At 38.2% G+C, this 14,016-nt stretch overlaps 1 protein-coding gene across 1 annotated transcript in view; it reads right to left on the bottom strand.

Annotated features, from left to right (window-relative positions):
• The window catches only part of LOC129496895 (multidrug and toxin extrusion protein 2-like), a 59,113-nt gene that overhangs the window by 2,671 nt on the left and 42,426 nt on the right, over positions 1-14,016 (bottom strand). Inside the window, exons 13-14 of the mRNA XM_055305253.1 lie at positions 8,958-9,027; positions 7,686-7,818 (exon numbers count right to left, since the gene is read on the bottom strand). Of these exons, the coding sequence (XP_055161228.1) occupies positions 7,686-7,818; positions 8,958-9,027 (203 nt within the window). The remainder of the gene's footprint in view (positions 1-7,685; positions 7,819-8,957; positions 9,028-14,016) is intronic.

Here is a 14,016-nt window from a genome sequence, read left to right as displayed (position 1 = left end):
TGTAAGTGCTAGAACACAGAACCGGACAGGCGGCAAAATCAGTGCTATCATGGAGTTTACATGCTCCTGGGGGAACAGACACCAAATAAGGCAGCCAACGTGATAGCTGGAAGGGCACCAAGGGTCACGAAAGTCACTGAACACTGTGATGGTGACCTACAGTCCAGAGTCAGCAAGAAGGGCAGGTGGCTCTCCCCAGTGGAAGAGGGGAGGACCCAGTTGTGACAGCTCCAGGACAGGGGCTGAAGGAGAGGGAAGGGTGGGTCCCAGCCAATGGGAAACAACCTCTGTGTGGTTACTGAGATTATAAAGGGATCTGTCAAAAAAAAAAAAAAGTTATAAACAATGCCTATCTACTGAGAAGAAATGATTTAAACTTGTTAAATATCCATTATAGGCCAAAGTGGATATAAAATATCCACTGGCATATCAACAATTTCACCACAAAGCAGGCTGCTTTGGTTAGAGATGGAATGTGGCATAAAGTGAGAATTAGTCCATCCATTCATTCATTCCACGTGTGGGGCCCCCCACTGACAAGGGACACTGAGGCTGGTCCTCTGTGGACTCCAGGTAATGAAACAAGATTCCTGATAATTAAACAAAGCTTCTTTTCAGTTGAGAAGTAGGTAGACTGACTGTTTACACCCTTTGATGGGGTGACTCTATGCCTAGGAATCCATCCTGGGGAAAGATTCAGGGATGTTAGTAATTCATACACCTAGGATGCTCATCAAATCTGATTTATAAAGAGAAGCAATTTAAATTCCACAATCAGGGAAGTATTAAAGAAATGATACAAGAAAATATTACAGAGGTACTAAAAACCACATGTCTAATGTGGTATAGAAGGTGATTACATATTCAGCATTTATGAAAAATAGAACATACTGGAATAAAAGCAATTTTATAATAATGGAATAAAATACACTGAATGCCTCCAATGTTAGTGCTCAGCAGTGTAATTAAAGGTAATTTAATTTCCTTTACATTTTATGAATTTTCCCTAAATTTCCATACTATTAAATTTCAATAATTTAAAAGTACTTTTTAACAAACCCAAGCACCTACCAAGTACAATAATAAAAAGCATCTTAGTGAACAAAGAGAGGGAGATCTTATTTTAAAGGAGTGTTAGATTCTAATAAGAGAGAGGTTTCTGTGGGTTTTTTTTTAAACAGTTTTAAAATTTAAGTTAAATTTACATACATATAGTATAACAGTGCTCATCACATCACGTGCCCTCCTTGATGCCCATCACCGAATGACCTCTTCCCCTTGGACCTCCCCTTCAGCAACCCTCAGTTTGTTTCCCAGAGTTAAGAGTCTCTCATGGTTCGTCTTCCTCTCTGATTTTTCCCCATTCAGGTTCCCCTCCTTCCTTATGGTCTCTTGCACTACTTTTATATTCCACATATGAATGAAACCATATGATAATTGTCTTTCTCCAATTAACTTACTTCACTCAGCATAATATCCTCCAGTTCCATCCACATCGATGTGAATGTTATGTATTCATCCTTTTGGATGGCTGAGTAATATTCCATTTTATATAGTCACTTCTTTACCCATTCATCTGTCAGAAGACATCTTGGTTCCTTCTATAGTTTGCCTATTGTGAACATTATTGCTATGAATATTGTGGACATTGTTGCTATGAATATTGTAGTGAAACAGGTGCTGCTCTGTTTCACTACATCTGCAACTTTGGGGTAAATACCGAGTCGTGCAATTGCTGTGGTTTGTTTTTTAAGTAAACTTGAATTGTAAAAACTCAGCAGCTTATTAAGAACAGGGGTTCTTGCAATTTAGGTAAATTCTCCTTCTCCAGTGTTTAGGGCAGTGCTTGGTAGCACTATGAGACAATAATAAGTATCTGGCAGTTGTGCATCCCAAATAGAGAATGATGAAGCCCAGCCTGACATTAATCAGATGCCCCATATGCTCTCAGCCTCCACCAGTCTTTAAAAAGAGAGATGACATTGAAGACAGTTATTCATTAAGCCACCAAGTAACATTTCCAAAAATTCAAGATAAGAAACTAAGCACATGTTTGTGTGGACATAGAGAGACTCTTATGACAGCTCCAAGATTAAAATTTCACAGAGAAATGGGGGTTGATGCAAAATTTTTACATTTAAAAAATGTACTGACTGGATACAGAACAAAACAACCTATTTGAGGGGCACCTGGGTGGCTGAGTCGGTTAAACAAATCCACCTTTCACTCAGGTCATGATCTTGGGGTCCTGGGACAAGCTCCATGGAGGCCTCCCTGCTCAGCAGGGAGTCTGCTTCTTCCTCTCCTTCTGTCCCCCACTTGTGCTTGCTCTCTCTCTCTCAAATAAAATAAAAATAAAAGCTTTACAGAGCCTATTTGAATACATACTACAGCATTTAGTCAGTCTTCTAATTAAACAATTTTTTCACTAAAGAAAATAAAATTCACTGTTACTGAAGTCTACAGTACAGATGTGTATATATATATGCAGAACACATGTATAACAACTTACCCCAAAAGCACATGATAGATTATTTTGCACAATTCTGTACACTTAGAATCTTGATAATGAATAACTTTCTAAAAAAATTAACTTGCTAAAGTGACCTCCAAAAAGAAAAAAATCTAAAGACTGATTTTTCAGAGACAAAATGGAAAAAGCTGTAAAAAGGATAAACCCCTCCAAAAGATGAGGTCATAACAGTTTCATAGACGAATTCCATGTTTCATAGAAGAATTCCAGCAAACCTTTCTAAAACAAATCATTACTAAACTATGTAAATTGTTCCAAGGCTACAAAAAGGAAAGAAATATAATTCTTTTTATGAAAGGAATAGAACATTAATTTTTTAAAAGGTTTTTATTTATTTATTCATAAGAGACAGAGAGAGAAAGAGAGAGAGAAGCAGAGACACAGACAGAGGGAGAAGCAGACTCCCTGCAGGAAGCCTGATGTGGGACACGATCCTGGATCTGGGATCACACCCTGAACCAAAGGCAGATGCTTAACTTCTGAGCCACCCAGGCGTCCCACGAATATAACGTTAATTAATACCAAACCCCAATAAAGATTACACAAAAAATATAACTACAGACTAATCTTACTTATATCATTGCAAAAAATTCTTAAATAAGATATTAATAGAATCCAGCAGCCCAATAAAATCGCACATAATAACCAGGATTGTTCAATATAAAGAAAGCAATTAATATCATTTATCATAATATACCTAAGGAGAAAAACTATAGGCTCATTTCCATATGCCCTAAAAAGTTACTTTTTAAACTAAAAGTAAAAATAAAGTAAGAGAATTTAGAAATAATGTTAAATCCTATTGTAGAAGTTCTTGCAGAATAGGCACAAAAAATAAAAATAAAAGGCACAAAAATTGGAAAAGAAGAAGTAAAATTATTTTTTAACCTATGACATATAATTGTATTTGAGAAAATACCCAACCATTCTTGTTGGAAATATCTAAAAAAATAGACTTAATATATTTCCTAAACATGATTTAAAAAGCATGTACACACATATTTACTTATGTGTGTTTGCGTGTGTGTATGTTAGCCCCAAATCCTTCATGATATTTATTATAGAAACACTGGAAGCATTGTTTATAAAAGTCCTGAAAAGGACAAGCATTTCTACAACTACTACAATAATTTAGTATATTACTAGAGGCAGAAAGAAAGAAAGAAAGAAGAAAGAAAGAAAGAAAGAAAGAAAGAAAGAAAGAAAGAAAGAAAGAAAGAAAGAAAAAGAAAGAAAGAGAAATCAGTAGTATAAAATCTGGTAAAGACAATATAAAATTATTTGTAGATGATAGGACTGTATACCTGGAAAAGCCATGAGAATCAACAGAAGGCTATTACAATTAAGAATAATTCCAAATTGTATCAAAATACAAAATTCACAAATAGTAACTAATAGCCCTCCTACATACAAACAACAACCACTTAGATTACATAGTGGAAGGGAAACCTCAATAGCAACAAAAGGATAAGATGTCCAGGGCTAATTTTTTTTAAGATTTTTATTTACTTTTTATTATTTTTATTTTTTTAAAGATTTTATTTTTATTTATTTATGAGAGTGTGTGTGTGAGAGAGAGAGAGAGAGAGGCAGAGACACAGGCAGAGGGAGAAGCAGGCTCCATGTCAGGAGCTCAAAGCGGGACTCGATCCCGGGACTCCAGGATCAGGCCCTGGGCCAAAGGTGGGTGCCAAACCGCTGAGCCACTCAGGGATCCTTTTAAGATTTTTAAATTTATGTATTCATGAGAGACACAGAGAGAGAGAGGCAGAGATACAGGTGGAGAGAGAAGCAGGCTTCATGCAGGGAGCCCGATGTGGGCCTCGATCCCAGGACCCCAGGATCAAGCCCTAGGCCGTAGGCATGTGCCAAACCACTGAGCCATCCCGGCGTACCTGCCCAGGGCTAAAATTAACAAGAAATGTGTAAAAGCTATCAAGGAAAATGATTTTTAAAAATGCTTGAACTAAAGCTAACATTTCCTTTTATTTTTCAAAGATGTTATTTATTTGACAGAGAGCACAAAGCAGAGGGAACAGCATGCAGTGTGTGAGAGAGAAGCAGACTCCCCACTGAGCAGGAAGCCCAATGCGAGCGGGGCTTGATCCCAGGACCCTGGGATCATGACCTGAGCTGAAGGCAGACGCTTAAACTGACTAAGCCACCCAGGTGCCCCCAGAAACTTAACATTTCCAAAATGTTCATCAGATATTTGAACATAAACTACGAAGAGTGTCACTAATGCACCCAATTCATGAAAACACAAACAGCCTCCAGGTCTTAGACTAACAGGTGGCTGAATGTTAGAGTTGCCTCCCTTTTGACATGAGTGGATTTATTGCCTAGGGACAAAAATCTACAGGTACTGTTTTGAGATTAAACCCAGGAAAGAATTTTTCTGAGGAAGAACGGAGATGTCTGAAAAATATAAGCCGCCCCATGTACCACTTTGTTTACTTGCACTTCAGGAAAACCGATGCTGAATGGTAATGCCTTAATAAGAGTAATAAATATCTGGGTTAGGTATGTAGTTTATGGAGATAATAAATGCTATAATGCCATAGCTATTATAAACTCTCAACTCTTCTCTGAAATCAGGATAAATCCCTCACAGATATGAAAGATTATAGAGACAGAACTGGTAAGACTTGGCAGCATCATTGGGGCAGAGTTCTTGAGCCTGGATGACTAGATCAGAAAGGGAATCAGGAGGCAGAGATGTTGGCAAGGCCACCGTGAATATGTGGGGCAGCTGAAATACACAGAGTAGGACCTCAGGCATGATGAAGTCAGGCCCAGAGATTGAGATCCAAGAGCCAAAGACACCAAAGACTGAGGCCCTGAGACTTTTGAGGAAGAGACTTTTGAGGAAGCCTACATTCAAAGAGCATAAGATATAAAAAGTGCCAGAGAACACAATAGAAATAAATACTAAAAACATGTAGTGTGAACTCATAAGATAGGGATCATAAGGCAATCTACTGAATGGGAGAAGATATCTGCAAATAATTTATCTGATTAGGGGTTAATATTCAAAATATATAAAGAAGTTATATAATCGACACCAAAAAAGCCAATCTGATTAAAAAATGGTCAGAGAACCTGAACAGAGATTTTCCCAAGGAAGACATACCGATAGTCAACAGACATGTGAAAAGATTACTAATCACCAGGGAAATGCAAATCAAAACTACAAGATATCACCTCATACCAGTCCGAATGGCTAGTACAAAAAAAAAGACAAGAAATAAAAAGTGTTAGCAAGGATGTGAAGAAAAGGGAACCTCATACACTGTTGGTGAGAATCTGAATTTGTGCAGCCACTTAGGGAAAGAGTATAAAGTTTCCTTAAAAAAGAAAAATAGAACTACCATATGACCTCACAATCCCACTTCTGGGTATTTACCCAAAGAAATGAAAAACATTAATTCAAAGAGATATATTTATCCCTATGTTTATTACTGAATTATTTTTCATAGCCAAGATATGGAATAGCCCAGTGTCCATCAACAGGTGGATGGATAAAGAAAATACACACACACACACACACACACACACACACACGCACACTGGAATATTATTCAGCCATTAAGAGAATGAAATCTGGCCATTTTCAATAGCATGGATAGAGCTAGAGAGTATAATGCTAAGCGAGATAAAAAGTCAGCCAAAGAAAGGCAAATATCATATGATCTAAGTCATATGTAGAACTTAAGAAACAAAACAAACGAGCATAGGAAAGATAGACAAACTAAGAAACACTCTTAACTACAGAGAATAAACTGGTTATCAGAGGGGAGGTGAGTTGGGGGAAAGAAGGAAATAGGTGATGGGGATTAAAGAGTACACTTATCATGATGAAAAAAAAAATATTTAGGGACGCCTGAGTGGCTCATCGGTTGAGCATCTACCTTTGGCTCAGGGCATGATCCCAGAGTTCCGGGATCAAGTCCTACATTGGGCTCCCTGCATGGAGCCTGTTTCTCCCTCCCTCCGCCTATGTCTTTGCCTCTTTCTCTCTCTCTCTCTCACTCTCTCTGTGTGTCTCTCATGAATAAATGAATAAAATCTTTTTTAAAAAATTAGAAAAAGTAAAATTATTTTTATTTATATATGACATGATCCTATATATACAGAATCTTAAAAATCTACACACAAAAAAATACAACAGCTAATAAATTCAGTAAACTTACAAGATCAACACACAAAAATCAATTGTGTTTTAATATACCATCAAGGGACAATATGAAAAGGAAATTAAAAATTCTATTCACAATAGTTCCAAAAGAATAAAATATCTAGGAATAAATTTAACCAAGGAAGTAAGGAACACTGAGAACTACAAAACACTGCTGTAAGAAATGAAAGGTCTAAATAAATGGATAGACATCCTGTATTCATGGACTGGAAGACTTGGTATTATTAAGATGGCAATATTCTCTCCAAAGCAGCCTACAGGTTCAATGCAGATAAAATTTCTAATGGCTTTTTTTTTTTTTTTTTGCAAAAATGGAAAACCTGACCCTCAAATTCATGTGGAATTCCAAGGATCCCCAAATAGCCAAAACAAAATTTAAAAAGAACAAAGTTGGAAGGCTTATACTTCCTGATTTCCAAACTTACTACACAGCTACAGTAATCAAAACAGAGTGGTACTGGTATAAGCCAGACAGAGAAACTAATGGAGTAGAATAGAGAATCCAGAAATAAACTCATCCATCTGTGACCAACTAATTTTCGACAAGCGTGCCAAGATCACTTAGTGGGAAAAGAACAGTTTTTCAATATGGTGTTCACTTCACCTAGGTAATTCATCATGTTTCAGGTCTGAGGCTAATCCATTACGGAGGAGGGCAAGTCCATCCACCGACCCATGACAGGTGCTCACAGGACCAAGCTATTCTCTCTTGTAGTACTGAAGCCAATGTAATTACTGTGTAATTAATTAATCCTGGCCTCATCCTGAGGGCACAGATTATGCCTATTTTGTTCAAGACTGTACTTCCAGTGTTTTTGTACAGGCAAGGCACTGACTGGGTAGAAAATAATGCCACAGGGACTACTTTTCAGTCAACTGCCTTATATCTCAAGCAGTGTATCTTAATATGACAAATGATATTTGAGGTTGATCACTGAAGAATCAAAAACATACCTATTATCCCAAGTTTAGCAGCAAACATCAGAGATACTCCAATGGGAAAACCAAAAACATAATAACCAATGGCATTCAAGATAGCACCAATCTTTTGTTTTCCTGTACCTCGTAGGACTCCCCCACAGGTACCCTAAAGAGAGAAATACCAAAACCAACACTGCAATTATTTACCTGTCATCACATCAAGTTTGGAATACTACATTAACACATCACAAGTTTTAGATATGGTCAAACAGTTCAATCTCAAAACAGGAATTGCACATTATGTAAGAGATAAAGAAAAATATTTTCCTTCTAAGGTTATGTTAACAACAATAAACTATAGCAACTTCATTAGAAACCCCTCAGATAACATTATTTAAATCCCTATTTTAAAAAATACTTTGTGGGGTGCCTGGGTGGCTCAGTCAGTTAAATGTCTGATTCTTGATTTTAGCTCAGGTTATGATCTCAGGATCGTGAGATTAAGCCCTGCAATGGGCTCTGCACTCAGCAAGGAGTCTGATTAAGTTTTTCTCTTCCTCTCCCTCTGCCCCTCTTCTGCTAAAATAAGTAAATCCTATTTTTTTTTTTTTGTAAAAGCATATGTTAAAAAAAGAGATTCACTGATGGAAATCTCTGCAGAAACTAGTCTGATATCATGGCTGAAAAAAATACTAATGGGATCAAGGTTTTAAAAAATGCCCAGAACCTGAGTGGTGATAATCATCTTGTTCTTTTCCACATTATTTTTAACACAGTGTTCAATAGGTACATCTTCAGAGTGACATTAACAAATAGAGAAATTCCTTGGGGGGAAAAGCAACATGGCAAATGTACCTAGAAATCATGCCATGAAGGCTAATTGCTGAAATTGGGACTAAGCCTCAAGGCATCAATTCCAGGGTACAGAAGAGTCTTCAAATACCTTTAAATCTATAGAAAATCATCAGCCTGGGGAAAGACTTTTTAGTGATCAGAGTTAACTCCAAGGTGGCCTGGCCTGCCTTGGACAGCACAGCAGGGACCACCGGGATCACTTGGCTAGAATGTCACACAGGGCATTCAGGCCCCAGATAAAGAAGAGGCGGCTAGATAACTCTGGTTTCTTCCACCTTGAGATGCAGTACTCTAGAGCAATCTAAATTTCCCACAAATGGCTAAGAATGCTCGAAGCAAGAGCTCTTTCTTCTCAAAGATGAAATCATAGACATTTAATTCAAAAGTTAGAAACACAAAACAAATTTTGCCATGAATATTAGACAGAGTAAAATCACCCCAAATACTCACTGCAAGTGCATCAAATAGATGAAAGGGAGCAAAAATAGGCATCACTTGGCTCACAAGGTAAATAATATCTCTGTTGGAGGAAAAGAAAGCAGTCAGTGACTCAAAAATCACATGTGAGTGGAGTACTAATTAACTATTGTTCTGACAAACTTAACAAATTGATCAGGTAATTCAGTGAAACCCGACTTTTCTATTGGACAAAATGAGTACACAATAAAGCTTCACTAATTTAACTTTTATTTTTTTAAGATTTTATTTATTTATTCATGGGAGACACAGAGAGAGAGGCAGAGACACACATAGGCAGAGGGAGAAGCAGGCTCCATGCAGGGAGTCCGATGTGGGACTCGATCCCAGAATTCCAGGATCACACCCTGAGCCAAAGGCAGATGCTCAACCACTGAGCAACCCCGGCATCCCTAAATTTTATTAGTTAGAATTTAGGGTAAAAGGTATGTGGTCTAAGCTGCTATTATAGAGGATTGTTCTTTTTTTTTTTTTTTTTTTTTTGCATGAGCGCAAGTGGGGGGTAGGGGCAGAGGGAGAAGGAGACATGCAGACTCCCCATTCAGCAGGGAGTCTGATGTGGGGTTCAATCCTAGGACCCTGAGATCATGACCTGAGCCAAAATCAGAAGTCAGACACTTAACCAACTGAGCCGCCCAGGCATCCCAAGGATAACTCTTAAAGTTTTGCGTATGAGTATAAAAATGTGCAGCTTGGAAAAAAAGAAGGTTTCAGCCTATATAGGGTAATCTTTCTCTGTGAATAGGAGTCTTCCTCAAAAATGGAGCTGTAAGTCAGCGTTCATATAGGAAGCATATGCCTCCTCGTGAATCCTCTAAACTCTGATTATGGTGGAAGATGTGCCTGAGGGGGAACTACAGTAGGGGTACTGGGATTTTGGAGAGACACAGCAGAGCTGGGGGTGACTAAAGTCCTGCACAATGGACCCAATGTGGTCATAATATGTAAAATAGGCTATCATACTGTTCCCAAAGGAAGCTTTCTGCATCCCTACAATTCACCCTAAAGGGGAAGACTGCTGGTCAACAGATACCACCAATACAGCCTGCAGGCAGCCATCTCACAGAGGAGTGACATCCTTGAACTTATTCATAGGACCATAAAGTGACCTAACGTGTACATTATCTCTAAACAAAATGACAATATGCTCTTTATTCAAATAAAGGCATTAACCCAGTGTTTAGCAGACACTGAAGAAAATCAACAGCAAAAAAAAAAAAAAAAAGGAAAGACCAAAATGAGCATGCAGAAAAGCCAACACAAACAGCTGACATTTCTGTAGGCAAATGCAGCATGCAAGGAAAAAATAGCAAATGGGAAAAAATGAAATGAAACATACAAACACTAAACTAAAACATCCTATTTAAGGACTAGATAATGAAATAGGACAAAATACTAAATTTTAATTTGAAAGACAAAGCTGAGGAAACATGCCAAAACAGAGACAGAAAGTGAGAGAAAAGAGACAAACAAATTAACCCATTAAGTCTACCATTTATATAAATTTCCTAGAGCGAAAGAAAAATCCAGTGCTTCAGACTGGAAGTCTATAAAGTGCCATACTGAATAAAAGAAAAAAGATTCACTTTTACCTAAGCACATCCAAGGACAAAAAGAATATCTGAAAGATTTCCAGAAAAAAATTCTCCTTCAAAAGAATAAGTGTCAAATTAGCATGAAAAGTCTATACCCAGGTGACATCATGGAAAATGGTGGAATAAGAAGTTCCAAGGATCAATCCTTTTACCCAAACAATTTTTGAACTGTTAAGAAATGTCAAAAGCAACCATTTCAGAACTCTGGAGTCTAGCTGAAAGCTTGCAGCAATTGTGCATGATGAGGAAAGAGGCTAGTAAGTATAGATGAATTTTGGTGTTCTGCATAGTAGCTACTACCATTTCCCATCCCCTGGTCTCATGACAGGCAGCTACAGGGATGGCTGCCTGCATTCCTGATGTGGCTTACTGTGGCATGCTGGACAATAAAGATCTTTTCCTCCCCAAACCAGAGTTGTATGTTTTGTTCTCTTTGGCAGTTCACTAAGGGACTGGCACAGAGGCCAGCCACTGTCCTCAACCCCTTTGGGCCGAAGTGCCTTTCAATGCAGTGCTTGTCACAGACAGAACTTTTAAAAAATAGTCTTTTCTTATTGGATCAATACATTTACAGATGCCTGGGTGGCTCAGTGGTTGAGCATCTGCTTTCAGCTCAGGGTGTGATCCCAGGGTCCTGGGATCGAGTCCCATATTAGGCTCCCTGCAGGGAGCCTGCTTCTCCTTCTGCCTGTGTCTCTGCTTCTCTGTAGGTGTCTCTCATGAATAAACAAAATCTTTTTTAAATTTTATTTTAAAGACATTTAAGGAAATCTGCTAGGCTACTGGCTGAATGAGGAGATAATAGACACCATACATGACAAGGAACACAGTCTTTGCAAAAAAAAAAAAAGTGGTTTGGAAAACCACAAATGGACAACTGCAGAACAGCAATGAGAACAAGCAAAACAGCAATGGACAAGGAAGAAGGAGAACATGATTTCCAGTTATCTCATTACAATATTCAAAATGTAATTTCAACAGCAACAACAACAAAATCACAAGCATACAAAGAAAGAGGAAAGAATGGCTCATTCACAGGTGAAAGATAATTTGTCAGAAACTAGCAAATATCGTCAGAATCAATTTTTTCAGAACTCTTAACCAAAGACTTGCAGTGACCTGGGGAATGCTTCTTCAAGAAAATCTGCTGAGTCTTGGTAATAATTTGGAGCTTTGTGGTGTTCTCACTGACCTTAATATTATCCCCTGCTCCCAGGTCAGCAGTAACCTTGAAAAATAACAGCCCAGGGGCACCTGGGTGGCCTAGTCGGTTAAGCATCTGCCTTCATCTCAGGTCATGATCCTAGCGTTCGAGGATCAAGCCTTGCATTGGGCTCCCTGCTCACGGGGAGTCTGCTTCTCCCTCTGTCCTGCCCCTCTCCCAACCCCGCACCCCACGCTACTATTCTCTCTCTTGCCTACTCACTCTCAAATAAATAAAACCTTTTGAAAAAAAGAAAAATAAGAACCTATATTTTCAAGATTGGAGGAAGAAGTGTGAGCTGAACTTTTTCAAACTTCATTCTCAAAGAATAATTATTTTGTAGATAGATCACTTATCTGGTTGTTCCTCAGAAGAACAGGTTTTTCATTTAATTTGACTCACACTTGCCCAGTGCTAACATTGATCTCTGAGAGATGTTTGTCAAAAATATTTATGGGGAAATGGTTTAGCTGCTGCTGCCTGAAGAGAAAAGATAAGAGTTGGCATAGACAATGGACAAACTAACAAGTCTGGTTAGGAAAATCTGGGTGATGCAATAGAAACAGCAGCTCTGAAAACTCTGACATATTCCTGGGAATCTAGAAGGCCATACGCACATGTATGTCTGTGCACATGCTCAAGAAAGACCAGAGAAGGCCCTAATCTATCACCTCTGGCTGAACTTGAGGCTCTGCACAAGCAGGAAATGAGGGGTTAAGGCCAAGTTGTATTGGCCTGGATGTTGAAGATATGCCCTGACACATGCACAGAGAGCCCCCCAGCCAAGAGTGGGAGATGTCTGGGATGCAAGTATCCAAGGAAATCTTTGTCCAATAATTAGCTGATCACTAAGCTAATGCAAGAGACTTTAGTGGCCACATTTGACCAAAAAAAAAAAAAACAAACAAAAAACAAAAAACAAAACAGATCTTACTAAACTAATTCATAAAAGTCACTAAGCGAACAAACAACAGCAAACAACAACAACAAAAAACCTTGGGGAGGCAGAATTCTGGTCTCCAGAACTGCCATATTATAATATAAAAAATGTCCAGTTTCCAAAAAAAAATTAATAAAGAAATAAGAAAGTATGGCAGATATATGGGGGTCGGGGGAAGGGGACGCAATTACTAAAACTTATCTTTGAAGAAGCCCAGACTTTGGACTCACAAAAAAACCCTTAAATCAAAAAAAAAAAAAAACCCTTAAATCAGCTATATTAAATATGTTCAAAGAGTTTTTTTTTTAAACTGTATGTAAAGAACTAAAGGAAAATATGAGAATGATGTCTCATCAAATAGATACTATCAATGAAGAGAAAGATATTATAAGAGAAACATAAACTGTGGAGTTGAAAAGTACAAAAACTAAAATAAATAATTCAGTAGAGAGTCTCCACCTGGCAGAAGGAAGAATGGGTGACCCTGAAGATAGGATAATTGAGATTATTCCATATGAGAAATAGAAAGAAAAGTAAATGAAGAGAAATGAACAGAGGTGCAGAGACCTGTTGGCATACCAAGTACACCCACACACACACCGGGAGTCCCAGGAGGTGAGGAGAGAGAAAGAGGCAGAAATAAAAGGTTTTAGAAAAAGAATGGCTACAAACTTTGATGAAATACATGAATCTACATAACCAAGACACTCAAAAGACACCAAGCTGGATAAACTCAAGGGAAAGGCAAGGTCATTTGCTGAGAGTGATGGCCAAAGATAGTCGGGAGGGATCAGTGGTTTGAGGAGAGCAGAGAAGGTCTAATATGGATTATAGAGATGGACAATGAGATGACCAAAGAAATGGCGGATAGGCAGTGCTGAGGGTATATTTGTGGTTGGTAGTCCTAAATTTCTAGGCAACCAATTTGCCCTAGAAATGTATCATAGCTTTTCCAAAATGATCAGTTATTAGCACAGAAAATGTGCAACTGGATTCCTCCAGGGTGGGGGATCTGCCATACAGGAGGGCGAAAGGAATTTAGGTTACTAGCAAGAGTTACTGAAATAACGCACTATGGCATCTAAGTTATATACGTAGAGAAGGAATGGCAGGGATGTGATGACAGACTGAGAATAAATGCAAAGTCAGAGGTGTCAACATATTAGAGGGCCCATGTGGTTGAAGAATCTTTTTAAGCACATACATGTTTGAGAATCTTTAAAAGCATGTTTGAAGGACTGGAGTTGTGGCCAACTGCAGGACTGGAGATGAACAGTTCTATGTGATGACAAA

The sequence above is a fragment of the Nyctereutes procyonoides genome, unplaced genomic scaffold (assembly GCF_905146905.1).
Source record: "Nyctereutes procyonoides isolate TBG_1078 unplaced genomic scaffold, NYPRO_anot_genome, whole genome shotgun sequence".
Taxonomy (NCBI): domain Eukaryota; kingdom Metazoa; phylum Chordata; class Mammalia; order Carnivora; family Canidae; genus Nyctereutes; species Nyctereutes procyonoides.
This window is presented reverse-complemented; position numbering and strand designations above follow the sequence as displayed.